The 20,684-nt window shown below is 39.2% G+C and overlaps 1 protein-coding gene across 3 annotated transcripts in view; it reads right to left on the reverse strand.

Moving 5' to 3' along the window:
• Positions 1-20,684, reverse strand: part of KIF5C (kinesin family member 5C) — a 312,660-nt gene that overhangs the window by 25,610 nt on the left and 266,366 nt on the right. For all 3 annotated transcript variants that reach the window (XM_083407424.1, XM_083407423.1, XM_083407425.1), the window contains 10 exons: positions 19,199-19,303; positions 15,048-15,096; positions 12,797-12,852; positions 11,339-11,426; positions 8,893-9,017; positions 8,298-8,402; positions 7,772-7,920; positions 6,334-6,482; positions 1,726-1,901; positions 726-794 (listed from right to left, as the gene is read on the reverse strand). In XM_083407424.1, the coding sequence (XP_083263550.1) occupies positions 726-794; positions 1,726-1,901; positions 6,334-6,482; positions 7,772-7,920; positions 8,298-8,402; positions 8,893-9,017; positions 11,339-11,426; positions 12,797-12,852; positions 15,048-15,096; positions 19,199-19,303 (1,071 nt within the window). The remainder of the gene's footprint in view (positions 1-725; positions 795-1,725; positions 1,902-6,333; positions 6,483-7,771; positions 7,921-8,297; positions 8,403-8,892; positions 9,018-11,338; positions 11,427-12,796; positions 12,853-15,047; positions 15,097-19,198; positions 19,304-20,684) is intronic.

A 20,684-nucleotide genomic window follows, 5' to 3' on the forward strand; every position in this document is an offset into this window, starting at 1 on the left:
CTGAAGCCCATCTATCACTGAGCTCATCACAAAGAACGGCAGAAAGCACTAGAGAATACAGTAAACAGGGAACAAAATTAAGCAAAAGCACGCTCCATTCCTAAGCAGAGAACAGAGTGCCACCTTACAAAAATTAATGGCAAAGGTTTTACGCTTTTGGTCAACAGCTGGTTTTCCTAGCAGACTGTTTGAGGAGCATAGTATAATGATGGAGAACTTGTGGCCCACCTGATGTGGTTGGACTACAAGTCCCATCATCCCTGACTACTGGTCATGCTGGCTGAGGCTGGTGGGAGTATATATCGAAGGACACAGGGTCTCTAACCCTGGTCTAGTGCATTAATTTCCACCCACTGATGTCTCTAGGTTAGCAACCAGAAGGCTACATTTGGAATTTCTCAGTGGGGTCTGGATTTGACCAAGGGGTCTCCAGTGTTACTGATTCCTATTTTTAAAGCTAGTAGCACTTTATTAGTATGGGCATCATTTTCTTTTAAAAAAAACAACAAGAAACATCTTCCAAGTCGCAGAGCAAGATGAACTGAGGAAAGGGTGAGCTTCTGCCTAATAGCAAACAAAACCCATGAATAGCAAATGAAACATCAGTTGAATTAGGTTTAAAGTAAGGGTTAGGATGGTGGGGCAGGGAGAAGATATAGGGAAATGCCCATTTTAAAAGGTCATAATAATTATATCACAATAATATGCTTTGGGCTAATATTTACCTCATCTTGATCCAACATCTGCTGCTTTAGTTTCTCTGCCAATTGACTCTGTTGATTGATTTCATCATCCTGCAATAGGTGAAAAAAACACTATCAGGAGCTTCTTCCCCTTTTTCTACATTTGTTAAAACTTGAAACCAACACAAAATGGATGCAGTATTGGAGTGAAATAAATATTCTACAGAAGAAAGAAATATCCTTCAAAGCAGACACAAAACTGTAACTGGCTTCATCCTGCTTTCTTTAAATCACCTGCACAATGTGGTTGTAAACATTGCTTGAAATTGGAATCTGCTTCTAGTAACAGTGCCATTTTATATAAATACACTACAGATTTATAACAAAAAATTCCCTTACTTTATTAAGTGAGAATTCATGCAATAAAACTGCTGACAGTGTAAAGCACCCAAGTTGTTTCATATAGGGTATGACATACATTATTTTCCTTTGTTGTTTGTTGTTTAAAACAAATTGTTTCCCCCTCCCTAGCAGAAGCTCTTGCTTTTGCAGAGATAAAGAGAAGCATGTGCTTCCTGTAGATTCCTGAACATTTATCCAAAATCAAGAAAGAACTTCAGAGTGTTCAGTGCAATATATAATTATACCTGCACTACGTGCCAATAAAATCACCCCCTCTCCTTTGCACTCTCAATGGCCCATCACCTTTCTATTGTTCTCTTAATGGCCCATCACTTAGGTGATTACCCCAGCATAGAAAGTTAGCCTGGCTTACATTTTTAACAACTGATGGACCCAGGGATTCAAGAGGGGTCTGGCACCTCCAAATTGCATAACTCTACATATGGCAGTGACAGGAATGGAGTTCGGTTAACATTTTTCAATTGTAATGACCACAAAACCTGTGAGATTTTACACCATCAGTTTTCTATTTTGCACACTTCAAAGCATGTGGTGGTTTTGATGAATAAAAAACACTCTCTAAACAAAATCTACAGTAGTTGTCAAGACATAATAAGTTGAAAGGAAATAATTTCTAAACCTTATCATCCAATTGTCTGTAGAGACTAGTAATCTCTTCATCGTATTTCCTCTTCTCCTCAGTTGTGATACTGGCAACAACAGGTGCAATATTATCGATGATGGGTGTATTGTCACATGGCTCCAAATTCTTTTGGTCCTTAGCACTGATCTGTTCATCCTCAGGAACAGCCTCTCCTGCAGACACATCTCAATACAATCAGTGATAATACAAAAAGTCCAAACAAGCAAGGAATCAATATTTAATCTTCAATGTCCTTTGGTGACTTAAATCTGCAGTCCTTATAATTCCAGGCCTCCATGCCTAGTGGTCTCTCAGAACCAGCTGAATTAAAAAACAAATCAGTTTGCCTTAAGGATCATAAATACGCTGTCAGAAGTAGCAATCAGAACTATGGTGGAGTAGATATACAGTCATCCTGCCAGCCCCATGTTTCAGACCACATTTCATTATTCCTCCAAAGAACCTATACATCTGGTTACTATGAGCTATATCAAGGTAGTGAGAAAAGCTCTTAAAAACAGTCATCTACTCTGCAATGTTAACATTGAGTATATTCAAAAAGTCTCATGGTGAAACCTGTTCTCCGTACTAAAGTCTCTGCCCCACCCTAATACAAACAGGGGCAGAACAAAAAAATAACTGCAGTAGCAAACATGCCCAGTTATGATGAACGGCAACTGTCTTGGAAAGAGAGCATACTTGTGTTCAAAAATCCAATATTTTAAGTCAAGTGCTAAATCACAAGTGCATATTACGACTAAGAATTTTGTGTTTGCTTCAGTAATGAATATAATTAACCTTTAGAGGACTGACTCACTAAAAGATCTAGAAACAGAACTGAATGTGGTTTTTAAGGGGCCTATAATTATGAAACAAAATTTTCAATACTTTTTATAGGTATTTAAATAATTAATAATTTTATAGGTATTTAAATAATTTTTTTTATATAAAAAAATCCTCTACAGCCCTCTCTGCATTTCATAATTAAAACTGAAATTCTTTGCAGCCGTCTGGAATAAGGGGGGCAGGGGGTGAATCCATAAGCATTAGCTCACTGAAGTCTGACATGATCACCACCCCCAAAATTACCTTATTTTCCTCTTATCCAGAGTGCACAGAAATAATTGCTCTTTATGTTACTATTAGCAACAGAATTGCTGTTCCCTATATATTGAAGTTCTATCTGGGGGGGGGGGGGAATGTGAGTTGTGGGCTGCAGTCTGTAGTGAAGGATTTAAGAAGAAGAAGAAGAGGAGGAGTTTGGATTTGATATCCCGCCTTTCACTTCCTTTAAAGAGTCTCAAAGTGGCTAACATTCTCCTTTCCCTTCCTCCCCCACAACAAACACACTGTGAGGTGAGTGGGGCTGAGAGACTTCAGAGAAGTGTGACTAGCCCAAGGTCACCCAGCAGCTGCATGTGGAGGAGCGGAGACACGAACCCGGTTCCCCAGATTATGAGACTACCGCTCTTAACTATTACACCACACTGGCTCTCATTTAAACATTCTCATTTAAACCTAAATGTTAAAATCCTACCTAAGAAATAGCCACTACTTCACAGTCCACACCCCAGGAAAATGTAAAACAGAATGCTTGTTTTCATTCTGAAAATGCTGAAGTCTTGGCAATGTTCTCCCGCTCTGATGCTCCAACTACCCAAGATCAAGGGCTGATTCACACAGAGAAAATGAGTGTGCGGTGAGGAAGATTCTCACACATTCCCACTGGCCATGCCTGTTCAGCCTGATGTTCACACGTTGAATGGAATGTTGGAACGGGAAGAAAAAACGTTCATGGCCAATCCATTTAGCACATACCAACAATTTTGAGAAGACTGAGTAGGGAGGCACAATGCCATGCCCTCACTACTATGGGAACATAAAAAGACTGCTGGATCAGGCCAATGGCCCATCTAGCCCAGCATCCTGTTCTCACAGTGGCAGGCCGGATGCCTGTGGGAAACCTCAAGTAACACAGTTGAAGCCTTGCATGAACCAACCCACAGATACAAAAAGTGCAGGCTGCAAACAGAAAAAGGCCAAGGTGGTGGGGAAAGCACAGCCCTTCTGCCAATTCTAACCTTAAATGCAATTAGAAAGGTGATAGTACTTTGCACTCCACATTATCCAATATGCAGCTGCGTAATTATATGGGCAGCCTCAAAAAAGCAAAAAAAAATTATTTAGCCAATCCTGATTTATTTAAGATCCTTTATTGCCTGCTATCTCTTTTCCTATATGGTTTCCCCCCCTTTTTTCTTACACATTGGGCGGAAAACCCTACCACAATCCTGCGAACCACTTTCTGCTAGGCCAACTGAAATAAGTTGGTCTATTTCCAAGGTTTCTTCTGCAATATTTCACTTACAGGCAGTTCTGGTGACACACTAGAGAAGAATGCCTGTCTCTTTACAGTTGGGCAGCAGTTCTGGAGGCTATGTTGCTATTTTTGAAAGCACCAGAAAAGTTAGAGTGGCATGTCTGTATCACTGCAAGTGTCTTGGATACAAATACTTTCAAAGGAAAGAGGAGAATCAGGTTTAATTAAGCACAAACAATCTCAGAATTTGTTCTAGTGTGTGCTTTCTGCTACTAAAGAAAATAAGCTGCTTATCATTTTCACAAGTGTATACAGTGGCAATCGGTAGAATGCCTTGGGCGGGGGGGGGGCGGGAATGGCTGCTCCCAATGTTAGTTTTTTAAATGGCAGAAGTGTAAAGCAAAGCTGTGTCCCTGTGGTGGTATAGTAGTAGTAGTAATGATGATGATGATGATGATGATGTCAGGGGCTGTAGCTCCTATTAGTCCCAGCCACCATGGCCAGGGCTGTTGGGAATAATAGCAAAACAAAATTTGGAGAGCCATACATTCTCCATCTCTGGTATATATTTGCAAATGTCATTATCTTTTGCCCTTTAAGCTTTCCCTGCCTATCCAAGATGTGTGCAGGTGGTGGTGGCTACTCAGCAGTGAAGGGGAAAGCTCCCTGTTCATGCTTGAAAATAATTTACTGCTACATTGTCCTGGCAAAATTAACCTTAGCTCCTGGTATATGTAATTTCATTTTTGTTATATTTATTTTTTAAACTAACAATATACGAGGAACCCACCCCATATGTGTCTCTTGCCTGTCATATGGCAGCACAGTGGCTAGGAAAACCCAGCCAGATGGGCGGGTATAATAAAACAAAAAGAATATTCTTTTTCCCCCCTTCACAGCTGAGTAACACACAAGCAATATTCACATATCTGGGTTATGGGGGGGCGGGGAGAGAGAATTCTTTTGCAATTGAAGCCCTTCTCCCTCAACAACACATTGTATGCTACTATGGAGGCTAACAACATCAGACAAAATAAAAATAATAATGTATCTATAATATTTATAATATTTATTTGTGATTTCAGACTTATTGTTGCTCAGACTGGTATTGCTCTTTTAAGTAGTGAAGCATTTACTTCTTCTATATTATCAATCTGTAGGTCTAATAGTTTTCTGTCCAACAGAGAAAAACATATAAGCAGAATGACGACATGGTGGTGAATAAAATAAAACTCATCAAGGGCAGTATCCAAGTAAAAAAAGTGCAAGGACTTTAAGCTACACAATAGAGTTTCCCTGCCCTCAGATTTGGGGTTGTCGTGTGAGGAGATGAAGTTCCAATGCAAAGCTTAAAGTTCTTGAGCTAGTGGGACCATTCAGTTGGATACCACCCCAAGTTTTTAAATTCCTACAAATGGAGTTCATTCATTAAAACCTGAACCATATGTTATCATACCTGCATGGAATTGTGGCATTATTTAACCATTTTGTGGACTCTCATTTCATTTCTCTGTTAGATTGCTATCCTAACTCCACTTACCAGGGAGTAAGTCCCACTCATTTCAATAGAATTAATGAGCAGACAAGCATGTTAAGGTTACTCAGATTCAACTGTTTTCAATAGGACTTTCTTCTCAATTAATAGTTTCAGCATTTTAAGTTAAGAATGCAACAGCACAATGTTCCATTTGCAATTTTCCTTCCTCTCAATTGCAAGTCTATTGATGAGCAATCTCTGTGAATAATCCCATCCCTGCAACACGTACACTTTATCATTTTAAAGTTGGGTGTGACAGCTAGTGGCCTAAGGAAACAGGGCATAAATTGTAAATATTTCCTGCTTACATCCCATACCCTCCAACATTCTGCCTGAAAATAGAGACATTCTGTTAATATTCTAGTCAGTTAAACCAGAGCTTCCTTTTTCAGACAACAAGAGAACTCTGATGTAAAGCAAGCCAGGATTCTCCACACCAAAGCTATACAAGAGGAGGAGGAGAGGGCAGACCACAGGGGAGGACTGTGTCGGCCGAATGTTGGTTCCCAGCTTTATAAACCATGGTTTAGGAAGCCAGCATTGTGACGTCCTGAACCAGGACTGTGTTTAGGGATGAACTGAAGTTGAATAGGTCTGTGCAGACAAACAGAAGAACATGATTCATCATTGTAACAGAGCCTTAACGGACAGTAAAGTGTATCATAATTTATTTTATTGCAACTATTTGGCTTCTTTAATTTAATACCTTAACAGCTGCCTAATAATTGACAACAGAGTTATTTCTCACCATTTCTCCACCTGTTTAGTTCCATCTCCAGATGCTGGATAACATTCTTCAATGTCTTGTTTTTTTCCTTCTCCTTCTCATATTTTTTCTTCCATTCTTCAGCAGTCAGCTCAAGATTCACAGAGACTGTATTCTTAATGGTCTTTGCTCTGTACAGAAATACAATAATGCACCAAACAAGCACTGACATTAATCTTATTAACTTCTCTGTGGTCTGAAAGTTGTAATACTATACACACTTAGCTGGAAGTAAATTCCACTGAACTCAATGGAACGTACTTCTGGGTAGATATGTACAGGCTTGCACTGCAAAATAATAAATACAAACAGCAGCAAATGTAGAATCTTTCTCCTGGAAAACGAAATATTAATATTTCTTTTGCATCATTAACAGCAGGGTGAGCCACATAAGTCTTTATTTCTGGATAACTGGCTTGTACTTCCTTCTTGAAGTTTTCCTCAGAGTCTCTCTTTTCCTACCAGTCTCGGCTGGCATTTCTGTTTTTAATAAGAGAAATGACAAACTCTGTTCCGCTGATACCAAATTGCACTGTTTTTCTTTTTCCTCCCCCCGCCCCCTTAAACAACCCCAGCATAGCAAGACTTAAATGTACTCATTTGATTCCAGTTTTATGGCTGACACACGCATCCCTGAATTCATTATTTATGTAGCATCTATCATAGCTCTCATTAGCCAAGGCTATACCACACTATGTTGGCTCAGTCTGCTGCAAAATGGATATGACTTCCAAATGAAAATCCCATCCTTTTTATTAAAAATAAATAAATGCTAATGCAGAAAAGGACCCAGTCAACAAACAAGAAAAGACAAGTGTGATGGAGACTAGGCCGCCTGAATTATTGCATCTGAGCAATAATCTGTCACATCCAAGCTCTTTACAACAATCTTCCCCCTGCCCTATACCAAAACCTTTGGATACAAATACTACTAAGCTTCCAGTAGCACTACTGGGGTTTAAAGATCAGAAGTGAAGCCTTCTGAAAGGCTTTTTTAATATGTCCAGTTACAATCACTTATCTGATCTGCACATTTACTGTGAGGAAAGCTATGCACATTATCCACATCAACGCAGTCACTGGAAGATCAATAGAGCCACATCAGGCTATGAGCCAGCAAAGCACCGATGCAGAAAATTAAGCACAAAGCAAGTTCTTTTGCTGCATATGCAATTTTATTCTTGAGTGCCTTATCATGGAACTACTGCAATATCATTGTTGTCTGCTGACAGAAGATGCCAAGTCTAACCCCAGCAATGTTTTCTTATCCAGCCATAATTGGCTGGCCTCACTTCTGCCCATAACTCAGCTCCCATTCTTCTAATGAACACATTTGCTAGATTAAAGAGCCTGTGTCAGAGGAGGGACACAAGTGGATCCAACCCATAATCTCTCCCAAGAGACAGGTGCACCTGCTCACCTCTGCCCAAACATTAGAGTAGACTTGGTTTCTGCTTCATTGAAGATGGATGGGGAGCAACAGATGACAATGGTGGTTCTACAGTTTCCACCTAAGGAGTCCTGAAGAATCCTGGTCATCTTGCTGTCTCGATAGGGGACATGTGTTTTCTAATTAAAAAGGATGATACAGGATCAGAATACACACAATTGCTTAAAAGGGATGACAATAAGTAAAAAGTAAGTCAACCTAGAATATGTAAAACTGTTTTCATATTGCTAAGGCAGGTTCATATAATTTCTAACAGATTGCCATCTGATCTGTCACTAGTTAAATATGGAGCTAAAAGCTCCTGCAGTAGAAAACAAACAAAAAAACAACTTCTTGCCAGCTGGCAAAGTGGGGGTGGGAGGGAAGGGGATAGATACCTTTTCTCCTCTGAGTTTAAGGTGAAAATCTATTATTAATTTGCACCAAGAGGTAGAGAACTGGGAAAGTAACCAAGCCATCAAACGGTCCCTATTTTTAAAAAGTATGAATTACTTACAGTTCCTTCTGCTAGTGCTGAGATCACGTTGCCCAAAGCAGACAAAGACTTGTTAATATTTTTGGCTTCATCAAGAACAGAGCCCTCTGCACCCGTTTTGCTGACCTGTCAGAGAGCAGATATTGCTCAGTGAGCTCAAATTCTGATCATTGCAAAATAAGAAAAAGGTTAAACACTTCAAAGTAGCTTTACCCCATCCAGCCAGAGAAGTTATCAGTTTGCAAAGCTACAAAGTTTTTATAACACTTGTAACAGTTATTTTCTTTGCTAATCATATATAAATGCAACATACAAGTGGGGGTTTTTAATAAAAAAAAAATGTTATTTCACTTATATTCAAATTTCCCTTGTAGACCTTAAAGCAGCTTTCATATGAAATCTCAGTGACCATTCTGGCCCTTTATAGAGGCAGATTTGCTTAGCTGCAACAGAATGGTGTCCTCTACTTCCAGATCATTCTCTGGCCCCTCTTGTATACAAGACAATCATGCAGTGACTTCAAAAGGACTAGTTAGGAGTTGAAATAAAGCTACCACCATCATGCACCACTAACAAATCAATAACGTTATGTAGAGTAATAAGGTACTTCTGTTACCTTTTCACTCCCAGCCAAGTCTACCAAATAAAGCTTCCCACTGAGTTTTTTTTCTGTTTCAACATTCTCTTGTTTGATATTAATTAGGAAGATGCTATGACTTCTAGAACTGTGTTCATTCATGTCTACGAAAAAGAAAATTCAGTGAGGTGTTATATAAAATATTATGCATCTCTTCAAAAACCTGTTTTGCCGTGAGGGTTGTTATTAATAACTAATGGGCTAAGACAAGCCAACAAGAAGCCCTCCAAGTTAAAACACTTTGTGACCACAAGAGAAAGTAAACAAAAGTCTGCTCCCACCAGTCACACTGTGCTACATATGGGAATGTTGTTGTGACCAGTCCATGATGTGGGCGGGGGAACTTAACTGCTTGGAGATACCCACACACAGCACGAGTATCTGAGGAGCATAGTCACCCACGGTTATAAGCCTTGGCCATGCCCTTGACAGACTCTTTGGCCATCTTCTGGCCCACCCCTCTATTCCAGTATAGGCTCACCAGGCACTTCAGACCTGAGTATAGTGGATGCTCGGGTTGCGAATGGGATGCACGTTCACAACCCACAGTGTTCACAACCCACAGCAGGTGCGTCTGCGTATGCACAGGTTGTGATTCGGCGCATCTTCGCATGCACGACCACCGAAACCCAGAAGTAACCCGTTCCGGTACTTCCGGGTTTCGACGGGTCCGTAACCCAAAATAATGCAACCTGAAGCGTCTGTTACTCAAGGTATGACTGTAGTAATTTTTTGCCTGCCTGCAACCTAGTCAAGCAGGTCCCTTCACCTACTCTGTATTGGATTTCAGGGGGGGTAGGGGTCAGTGCTGTTAAATAGAATGACTTGGTTTTGTGGTTAACTTGGCACTGTCAACAGGGAGCTGATGGAAAGGTTAAGGTCAGATAAGGTAATAACTGAGCACCCTTAGGCACCTTTGAAGGTGAAGAGCATTTCCAGAGCTCAACCGCTCTGAGTTGTGGGGCCCTTAGCCTGGATATGGAATATTATTGAAGTTCACCTGCCCAGAGTTGTGGGGCCCAGCAGGGGATGGGGCAGCAAGGCCTTGGAATTGGCAGGGTTGGGTTTGCCCAAGGATGAACCTAAGCTAGCTTCCCATTCTTCTAATTCCCCCTGCAAATATTATACGGAAAATGTGACCCTAGTTCAAGTCATCACTTGCGTCTTGCCTTTTTATTCCTGGGTCCGGTCACAACAACCAAGTGTGAGATATTGTAAGACCATTTTGAATAAACTAAAGGCTTTTCTGCAGTGGGAAGTACAGTGGTACCTCGGGTTAAGAACTTAATTCGTTCCAGAGGTCCATTCTTAACCTGAAACTGCTCTTAACCTGAAGCATTACTTTAGCTAATGGGGCCTCCTGCTGCTGCACCGCCGCTGCACGATTTCTGTTCTCATCCTGAAGCAAAGTTCTTAACCCGAGGTACTATTTCTGGGTTAGCGGAGTCTGTAACCTGAAGCGTATGTAACCCAAGGTACCACTGTATGTCCAAGAGACATCTAAAGCAGATCACAGCTTATTCACCATTTTTGGAGGACAAACTAAAAACAATTTAGACCATGGGTGACAAGATATCAAAATAGATTGCAACCAGAAAGAAAAACATAATGCAAATCAAAGAAAGTAACAAGTGGAGGCTTAAAGCTAACTTTAGAAAAAATAATATCGTGGAAACCTTGTGAAATTAAGTATTCTCTGTTCTACTGATAGTGAACCACAAATGGTTCTACAAACACTTATGTATCAAAAAAACCCATTCTACACTAATTAAGGCACAAAGCTGTGCAGTCATCAGAATGATGAGGCTATCTCCCATTACACTGAGCACATTTAAAGAAAAAAAAAACCCACAAAGTTTAATGGTGGCTAAATTTCACTCATTGTACTAGAGGCTTTATGACTATGCTAGGCAACATAATTGTTGCTCATTGCATTAAATCTGAGCAACATTGTTTGCCTTATAATTCACAAAAACAGCTGCCACATATTTGTAAACACTTGAGTTTGGCTACATTTTACACAAGTTATAAATGTGAATACTCATGGTTGCTAAATAACACAAAAAGTTACAGGATTTTTAATTATTATTTTTTAAAAAAACTATCATTTATCAACAACAAGGTAGGAGTTCATTCGGTATATTCTAAATTTAAAGACCTAAAATATTATCTCTCGTGAAAATGTTAATCATAATTTTCAAAATGTCTTTCAAGTTGCAAAAATAGTAATATATTTTACCATTATGCATTAGGAACTCCGGCATAAGAAAGCAGAGTAAAATCAAAGAGACTAATCACATATTAATTGTACCTTTTTTGCATTATAGCAGGCAGTGATGCAACAACATTGACTGGAACTTTAGCATGGTGTTGGTTGCAGTTAGTTAAAACCTAATTACAGGGTTAGCAGTACATAAATGCTTACTTGTAACAGCTACATGGCGGTTTGTTTTCCCCTCATCAATTACATCCATAACTTCTTCAGGACTAGAGACAAACCTTTCTGTGCAGCCCTAGAAATTCAAATTCAGCACTTGTCAGATAAAGAGAATTCGGGAGAGGTAAGGAACTTGTAGCAATAGTCAATATACTTGGCCCAAATCAAGGCCAAAATTCTGTCCTCAAATTTATGTTGGACACAACCATAGAAAACATACCAGATAACAACAGAAGAGCAGTTTCTACAGTGCAATTTAATACGCAGTTCCAGAAGGCTAACAGACCGAGTTCTGAATAATAAAGATTGAAAAAGACCTTTACTTCCCTGACACCTGGAACATGAACCTAAAAACACCATTCCCTTCTATGAATATTGAGAATAAAATACTTCCTTCTAGTGTCTTCCATATTTATTAAATATTAATATTAAATGCAAATGTTTCATTTCAATAGGATGACTAACAAAACGAAACCATTTAAAAAGGAGGAAAACGAAGCAAAAATGGCAAAAGTCCATTAATATTTCAGAAAAGCATTGCTTGAATTTTTACGGTTAGAATTCTCGGTTGATGAGAAATTATTCCCTTCCATTCTCTAGTGTAAGAGAGGCTTACTGAAGTACTGTTAAAGATAACATTCAGAGCAGCACAAGGGGAAAAAAATGTTTCTAAGTAATTGAATCTGAATATCCACTGTACCACAAAAAAACAGCAAATTATTTTGTGACAATTGCTTGGGGGATGTGTGTGTGTTTGTATGTGTATGAGAAAAGTTGTCCAAATTTACCTACATAAGGTCTTTTCTCAGGAAATAAAAAAAATTCACTGGGAACATAAATGATTGCAGTCTTTTTTATTTTACCATATTTTGAAGGGTTCATTTAGGTGGCTGGTATTTGAATGAGTCACATTCTGAATAGACCAATAAACTAATTAAGTAAGTCATGACTTAGCTGGATACCACCTAGAATTTCTTATCCATCGATTTTCTTTTTGGTAATATGTATGTTTTGTTGGCTCCAGTAGTTAAATAATGGTATGACTGCTTTTATGACCTCGATTCTATACATGGGGTTGTGCCCCAAGTTGCTGCTCCACTCACATTGCAGACTTTCACTTGCATGACAGAACTCATCTCCTCCTAAGCTCACCCCATGCATCCTCAGAATCTGCTCCAAAGGCTTGGGGAATTCTCTGGAGCAGATCTGGCAAGGGAGGGGTGCAGGAAGAGGAGATAAAGCTGCTTGCACTGTATTGGAATCATCTATGTATTCTGTAATTTTTTTTTAGTGCTATGCACAGTTTTTGTCAAGCTATCTTGATGGTATCTGAAGAAAGGTAGCATGCAAATTTTAAAAATAAAACATATTCACAGAAACCATTTTCAATCATTAGACCAGAACAATTTCTAAAGGTTTTTCTGTATCTAAAGGAATGTTTTTTACCTTGACATATGGAACTCTGTTCTTGTCTTCATGAACTGCAAGGTTTGTCTTTGAAACTAAAAGGGGGAAAAGTCATCAAGAATCACTGATGAAGAAAGTGCACAAATTTGATGAGCCACAAGAATAATCTGAATAACACAAGCAGATCCTTCCATGGAGGAAAGCAGCAATTTAATCTACATAAGAGTTAGCCACATGATGTACTTAGAGTATACAATGCCATTGCTTAGTTCTACATTAAACGACAAGACATGAGACTCAACTAAACTCCCCAAAAAAGCAATGCTGACACACATACTTTACTCTGACTTGCTCATGAAAAACATACATCACAAAAACTTGGGAGCTTTAATGTATGTCTGCAGTGCAATTTCTCCCAAATGGTTTAACCAAGATAAATCTACTTGGTCAATGCACAAAATCATCTTTTTGATTCAGGACCAAAGTGATAATGGTGCCACTTCAGCCCGGTTCACAGGTCACATTTTCATTCCAGCAAACTACGTTCCCATAGAAGACTTCTCGTTTGTTCTATGGCCTTTTAAATGTGTTTGTGGAAGTGGGGTTGCTGGTTTGTTTGTTTTTTATTATGCATTTTGTGTTTTCATTCTGTATTTGTATGTTGGGGACCACCCACCCTGTAATCTTTGGATGAAGGGTGGTATACAGATTTTAATTAATAAATAAATTATTAAACCAAAGCTCACCATGACTCTGAAACCAAGCAACAGTATATAGTCATGGTTTGCAATCCTGGTTTGTAGAACATGGTCAACTTGTATGTTCCCAGTTCAGGTGTTTCCATTGTTGTTGTTGTTTTGTATTGCACTGTATTGTACTGTAGGTTTTCAGTTTTGTTTGTTACATATACATACTGTATTTGCTATTTTGTTAATTGCTTGGAGAATGTGAAATAAATAAAAGTGTAATGGCAAAGAAAGCTCATGACAGCATGAGCTTGTTGTTTGCTCCCAGTCCAACAAACTATAATTTTTTGGACCACATGCACTAGGCCTTACTCTGTACAAAGTACTTCAAACCAAAATATTAAGGATGCTTCAACTGTTTCAGCTCTTTTATTTTTCAAAGCTCTCTGGCTTGTTAAATATACACAGGTATAACATGATTCTCAATTCATAAGATACCTCTTTTAAAAATGAAAACAAAATATTAAGAGCATTCCCAGCAATTTTATTTTTTTTAACAGTATGAAAAATAGTGGGAGATTATTGCTTCAACCACTATTAAGACCAGGAAAAATAAACCCAACAACCCTTGAAAGCCCAGGAAGTCTGGTGGGAAGGGGACATAGATGCAAACATGACACTCTGCTCTCCGAAACTGTAAGACAGTTTCCCAACTGTTATAGGTTATCTGCCCCCGTTCTCTTCCTGTAAGTAGTGCTTTGTTTACAGAAGTCTAAATATCGGGCAATTGACTACAATCTCTGGGCATTTCAAAAACTGGATATGGGCAACCCAACCAGCCTTTGCTTCTGGATGTACTTCTGGGAGGTACTTCTATAGTACACTTTATCTTTTAATCAGGGATGCCTTAATGAACTACATAAAGATGGCTAGCCTGTGGCCCTCCAGATGATGGCCAACTGCAAGTCCTATCATTTCTGACCACTGCACCATGTTGGCTTAAGCTGGTCCAACATTGCTTCTGAAGAACTACAACTCCTATCAGTTCCAGCCAGAATGTCCAATGGCCAGGGCTAATATGGTGTAGTGGTTAAGAGAAGTGGACTCATAATCTGGTGAACCGGGTTCAATTCCCCGCTCCTCCACATGCAGCTGCTGGGTGACCTTGGGCTAGTCACACTTCTCTGAAGTCTCTCAGCCTCACTCACCTCACAGAGTGTTTGTTGTGGGGGAGGAAGGGAAAGGAGATTGTTAGCCGCTTTGAGACTCCTTAGGGTAGTGATAAAGCGGGATATCAAATCCAAACTCTTCTTCTCTTACAGAACTTGTAGCCAGCAATCTTTGGAGCACCAAAGGTTTAGTTCCACACCCTCCACTTTAAATGGGTGATATAGTCTATTAACCCAAATTTTATGAGAAAACAGTCTTATCAGGCCTTAATGTCTGCACTGTATGAATATTACTCCAGGAAATGCACACATCCAAATGTCCAGGGTTCAGTCCTTGACCTGAAAACCATTTTATTTTTTAAAGATAAAATATACTCATTTTGGTAATTACAACTACAGTAAAAAGGAGAGAGAGAGAGATGCTGCTTTACTTACCATCCAGCAAATCCCTTATTTTGTCCAAGTAAATCTCAAAGTAGGAAACCTAAAGAAATGAAAAACACTAATTTAACAAGTTTTCAAGTTGGGTTCTTGCAAAAAGGTCAAATCTGTTGCAAATAACAATTTTTTTGCTGTCTATGCATATTACTTTTGTTGTGTATTCTCTGCCAGGGTTGGATTTACTTATTACATTTGTATTGTGTAAAGGCTGAAACAAGAGTCAGTCAAAGAATATTTGCACAATCCACAGGCTAGCTAACTGTGGGGGGGGGGTAAGTGGATTACTTGAAGAACTACTGAAATCACTTCTAATTATTTGAGGTGGGGCAAGGAATTAAGAAAGTAAAATCCAAGGATACTGAGAGGATATATCAAAGAGTAACAGACTCAGGAGATAAAAAAATCCCAGTCATTTCAATGGAAATGAAAGGTATTTAGGATCACTAGCGGTAGGGCGGAAGCACAGGTTAATTAAAACAGACTCCATGAGTGGCACATTATTAGAACAGAGTGTTTATACCTTAAAAGTGGACTGATGGGGTTAAAAAATAATCTTTGTAGGGCTGAAAATTGACTTGATTCAGTTCTAAAAGAATTTCCTTCAGGCAATGCATGAAAAGGTGGCCTCCCTACTAGCATACTTATATAGTCCAGAAGAGCTATTGAACTTACTTGTAAAAATTCATCACGCAGGACTCTAATTTCAGTGCCACAAAACTTGTAAACCAATATAGCCATTCCACTGCATGCCACAACGCATTATCTCTAACTGGATCTTCTTATATGTCTCCTCATACATATTTCTTTCCCTTCTCATCTTTTTCTAATATGGCAAAAACAATGGACAGCTGTTTTCTTGTGAGCAAATGGCACTGATTGAGATGAATGCACAATGCCTCAAGTTTAGACTCCTATGTTTTTGTTTCTGTCCATGAATGAGAAGCATCCAAGACTGTACTGCAGTCTAGTTACGTTTTGTCTTACTTTCGCAGCTTGCTAAGGAACAAATATGTACAACTTCCCATTTGTTTCCCAAGCAACCATAACATGAATCAGTCACTTATGCTTATTAAACTAAATACAAACATGCTCCATCTTAATGTTTGACTGGGTATTAAGCTACAGTCCATCTGAGAGCTTTTGTTTGCTTGTTTCCACCATTAAATATTAAATATTTGATGCTGGACTCTCAGAACATGAGCTACTCAGGCTGAACACTTTTGCTATTGATGTAATGATGGCTTTAATTGACTAGTTCTCACTGCTCACTGAAGCCAGACTATATTTATTGCATTAAAAGAAAAAAGAAAAAAAACCATGCTTACCAATACTGACAAGCACCATAGTGACTAACTTCTAAGCTAACCCAGTTTTAATTGAGGAGAGGGGCTGAGGGCTGGGTACATTTGAAGTGTTGACAAATTTTTTAATCCCCCCCCCCCCCCGGTGCAGCATGACCATTTTGCTTGCACTTCATTCATTTCTTCTTCTTTTTTTCTGCCACCAGGAGTATACCAGGAGTACAAAGGTGATAAATTACTGAAATCAAAGGTTCTCTCTCTCTCTCTCTCTCTCTCTCACACACACACACACACACACACCACTATCGATATGAAAGCTGAGCATTCCTATATGAGGATGCTCCACTATCCTTTTGAATTTTACAACTGTATTATAGATTTACATTGATTCAGATGTTTGTTGGTATAAAACATAGCTTATTTCCCCTTCTTGGCAGCCCTGATAGCTTGACTTAGAGGGAACTCACTCTGCAGAATCTGAAATCAACCGGGATTTTTATTTGAGTAAATAAAAAAGGAAGGGCGCTTTTTGAAGAAAGTACCACCTGACCTAAATCATCCTCACATAACTCTGAATAACACTCCGTTTACATTCATACCAGAGCTACAAATCAAACTTTTCCCTTCAAAAAAAGATCACTATTCTTACAAAAATAATAGTAAGTAAAATAAGATACTTTGCTTATTTTTTTTCTCCTGAGAGGGTTCTCAGGACATACTTCCACAAGGAAGTATGCTTGAGCAAGCTTTGACAGTAGCAATATTTTATCAGAAAGCCATGTAGCTGTTTGATGGAATTCCCCTCTCCATGTCCAGAATGCCTGCCATTTCCAAATGGCACCTCTCTTGCGTAATCAGCTTCCACAATTTGTTCAATGCCATTCAAATACATTTGCTGTCACAGCAGTACAAAACAGTAGTTGAGTAGGCTAATTTTAAGTATTCATCTTCTCCTTTTTTTTGTGCACTCATGAAGGGAAGGAAAACTACTTCCTTACATGTCTAACGTTAGACAATGACTGAAGAGATCTTATATTCAAATTTTGCAGGGTTTTTTTAAATTCCAAAAGAGATCTAAACTTGTCAATCCAAGGAGGACTATCCACATAAACAAGTAAAGCTCTGTGTCATTATAGATAGAGAAGACTATGACCAATGTGGTGATTTAAAACAACAACACAACACTATATGCAGCACCTGGGGAGTGATGGTGCCAACTATTGAGTGGCAGGTGCATACAAGATCTTTGCAAGCAGCAGTGATGCGCAGCACCTGCGTCTGCAAGAATCTATAGCCTGGAACAGATGGAGTCTGGTATGCTAGCAAGCTGGATGTTGTTAGCATTAATCAGGGTTTGCAAACCAAATATTTGGATTTGGTATCCCGCTTTATCACTACCCTAAGGAGTCTCAAAGCGGCTAACAATCTCCTTTCCCTTCCTCCCCCACAACAAACACTCTGTGAGGTGAGTGAGGCTGAGAGACTTCATAGAAGTGTGACTAGCCCAAGGTCACCCAGCAGCTGCATGTGGAGGAGCGGGGACACGAACCCGGTTCACCAGATTACGAGTCCACCTCTCTTAACCACTACACCACACTGGCTCTCAAACCAACTTCTAGCTGTGGTTGAAAAGCAAACTTTGCTTAGCATTAACTATAGTAAACATGAACATAATGTCGCAGTTAATGAGGAAAGGGCGAGGGCAGGGAGCACACACCAAATCTCCTAACCACATCCTTAAAAGAAGATTGACAATGCCACCTTTGTCAAATGGAATGGGAGAGGAAAAAGACGCCCCTGGATATGTGAGTTTAACCAACACCCAAATTGTGTGCACCAAGACTGATGTATCAGGCAAATCACCCATTGGGGGTGTGATAATTAAATCAAGGTATCCAGTCCCCACCACCCCCACCCCCAAAAAACAAAAATTGACAGCACCTACATTGGGTGCAAATATATAGATCTTTTCAAATGCAGAACCATACACAGTCACTACAGCATGCAAGGATCTGTGAATCATTTCTAATCTGTCATTCAGTAACAAGAACACTTAATTTTCCAGCAAAGCAACAAAAATAGTGGGAGCTTTTTAAGAAATGCTAGTCTACAAGTAGCATTTTTAATCCCTTTAAATGCTTACAACTATATAATATTTCAGTTGGGTGCCACATCTGATTAACTCAAAACTTTGCCAATCGAAGAAAAAGCTATCAGCCTGGTACACAACTAATCCTGCCATAAGTGCAATATTTGGCTCAATAGCTCATTCTAGGATTATCCAGGAGCCACTTAAAGCTTTTAAATACAGCCGGTGTTAAGATGTGCTAAGCTCTTAAATCTTGATCATATCATTAAGAGTGACATATAACAACTTTCTTTCCACAGCAAAATGCAGACTGAATCCAGCACAAAATAGGATTGTGTCTGGTCACTGTGCCTCAAAGGGATGTGTTTTATAGGATTTTACAACCTTTTTTTTTTCTTTTTTCAAACCATGCAACCCTATATATACTTTTAGCTCACTACTTGGTTCACATTTCTCCAAATCACATTTGATTCAGTTATTTGCTCCCACTCTCAATTCACAAGAAAAAAATAAATGCAGGCACATAAGAGCTCATAAAGACCTGTATGTAGAAATAGAAGTTATTTCAAATAAAAAAAGAAAGGATAATTTTATCTGAGATACTGAAATCTTGACAAGCAACATTTGTGAAAGTGAAATATTGCAGACCCAAATTTATTCTGAGGTTTTCATTTAAGGGAAAAGGGCAACCTTTGAGGTTTGGCACCTCACTCAGCTTCTTTTTATCTGACCATGACATGTCATTTTGCATTTACCTTTATGTGAAATTCTAGGTTTTCATCCATGGAATAGATGTGATCGAAGATGTCATGTGCAATTCTTGGAATTATACCCATTAGCTGTGGGTCATGTAGCTTCCCCTGAAGACAGAAAAAGTAAGAAGTAAATTGCAGAAGACTGTTCACCATGTGCATACATGTGGCGAATCTTCACAAAATGCATGTTCACGTAACAAACATAAGCTGACTGCTTTCCAGTAATTTTCTAGATACGTACACAATTGCAAGTATTAATAATTCATATAGTGCTCCTTTTCAATTTGTCAGGTTCACAAACTTCACTATGTTTTTCTCTCCGCAACAGTCCTGCAAGATGGGATACCAATGTATGTACCTGCTATGTGGCAAATGCTGTAAATAAGTAATAGTATGTGTTTTTTAATTGCCTATTTTGCACACTATGGTTATACCCCCACCATATGTCTTGTTCCCTGTAGTTGATGGTAGAGGGTGGGACATGGACTCAGATCTGACTCCAACTCTCAGCTTACTTCTGCCCCCCACAATGTACTGTTTGTCAATAGTGCAGCAGGGTAGTTAAGAGACTGAGATATAAATCGGGCAGATCACCTTTGCCATGAACTTACTAGGTTGCCTTAGCCAAGCCACAACCTTTCTGTCTCAGGGACACACCCCTGGAATATACAGTGGGCCCTGTAAGGTAGGCAAGAGCAGGATAGTCCATGTGAAATGCTTTCAACACTCAAAAGCAATATACAAATGCTTGTATTTGTTATGTATTATTACTACAACCATGATTTATCATACTGTTAATTATTATTAGCTTCCCCCCGCTTTATCCTAGAACTTGCCCAAACCACAACCATTTTTAGAGAAGTTGCTGAATGTACATCTCTTTACCCAGTTCCCTGCTGACCCCTTTTCTCATCCTCACCTCTTCTTCTACTGTGCAGGCCTGCAGAAAAGACTATTTATACTTATATCCTTGCAAAGTGCTTAGCCAGCAGGGATATAAACACTTGTCATCATGTGACTATGCAGCATAGCCCCAACTCTACACCTCAACATCCTCTGTAATACTGTACTAAATTAGGTACATAAGAAGCTGCCTTTTGCCAAATCAAGCTGTATGTCCATCTAGCTCAGTATTATCTCCTCGACTGGCAATGGCTCTCTAGAGTCTCATGAAGTGGACTTCCATATCACCTCCTACCTGATCATTTTTACTTTTCTATTTTTTTGAACGGGAGATGCCTGAGACTTGACTCTGGGATGGTCACCTTCCACATTCAAAGCATACACTTTATCACTAAGGTATGCTCATTCCTCAATTTATTTGTCCTTCTTGGGATTCTCTATAGAAAGAAATGGCTCTTTATGGCCATTTAACATCAAAACAAATCTCTTTTAGGGAATGCAGAGCAAATGTCTCCAGAACACAGTTTCTAATACTTGGAAGGCAGTTTCCAGCTTATGCACCAGCGACTGGGCTACCACATAG

Source organism: Podarcis tiliguerta, assembly GCF_965153285.1.
Source record: "Podarcis tiliguerta genome assembly, chromosome: 1".
In the NCBI taxonomy this organism is placed as follows: Eukaryota; Metazoa; Chordata; class Lepidosauria; order Squamata; family Lacertidae; genus Podarcis; species Podarcis tiliguerta.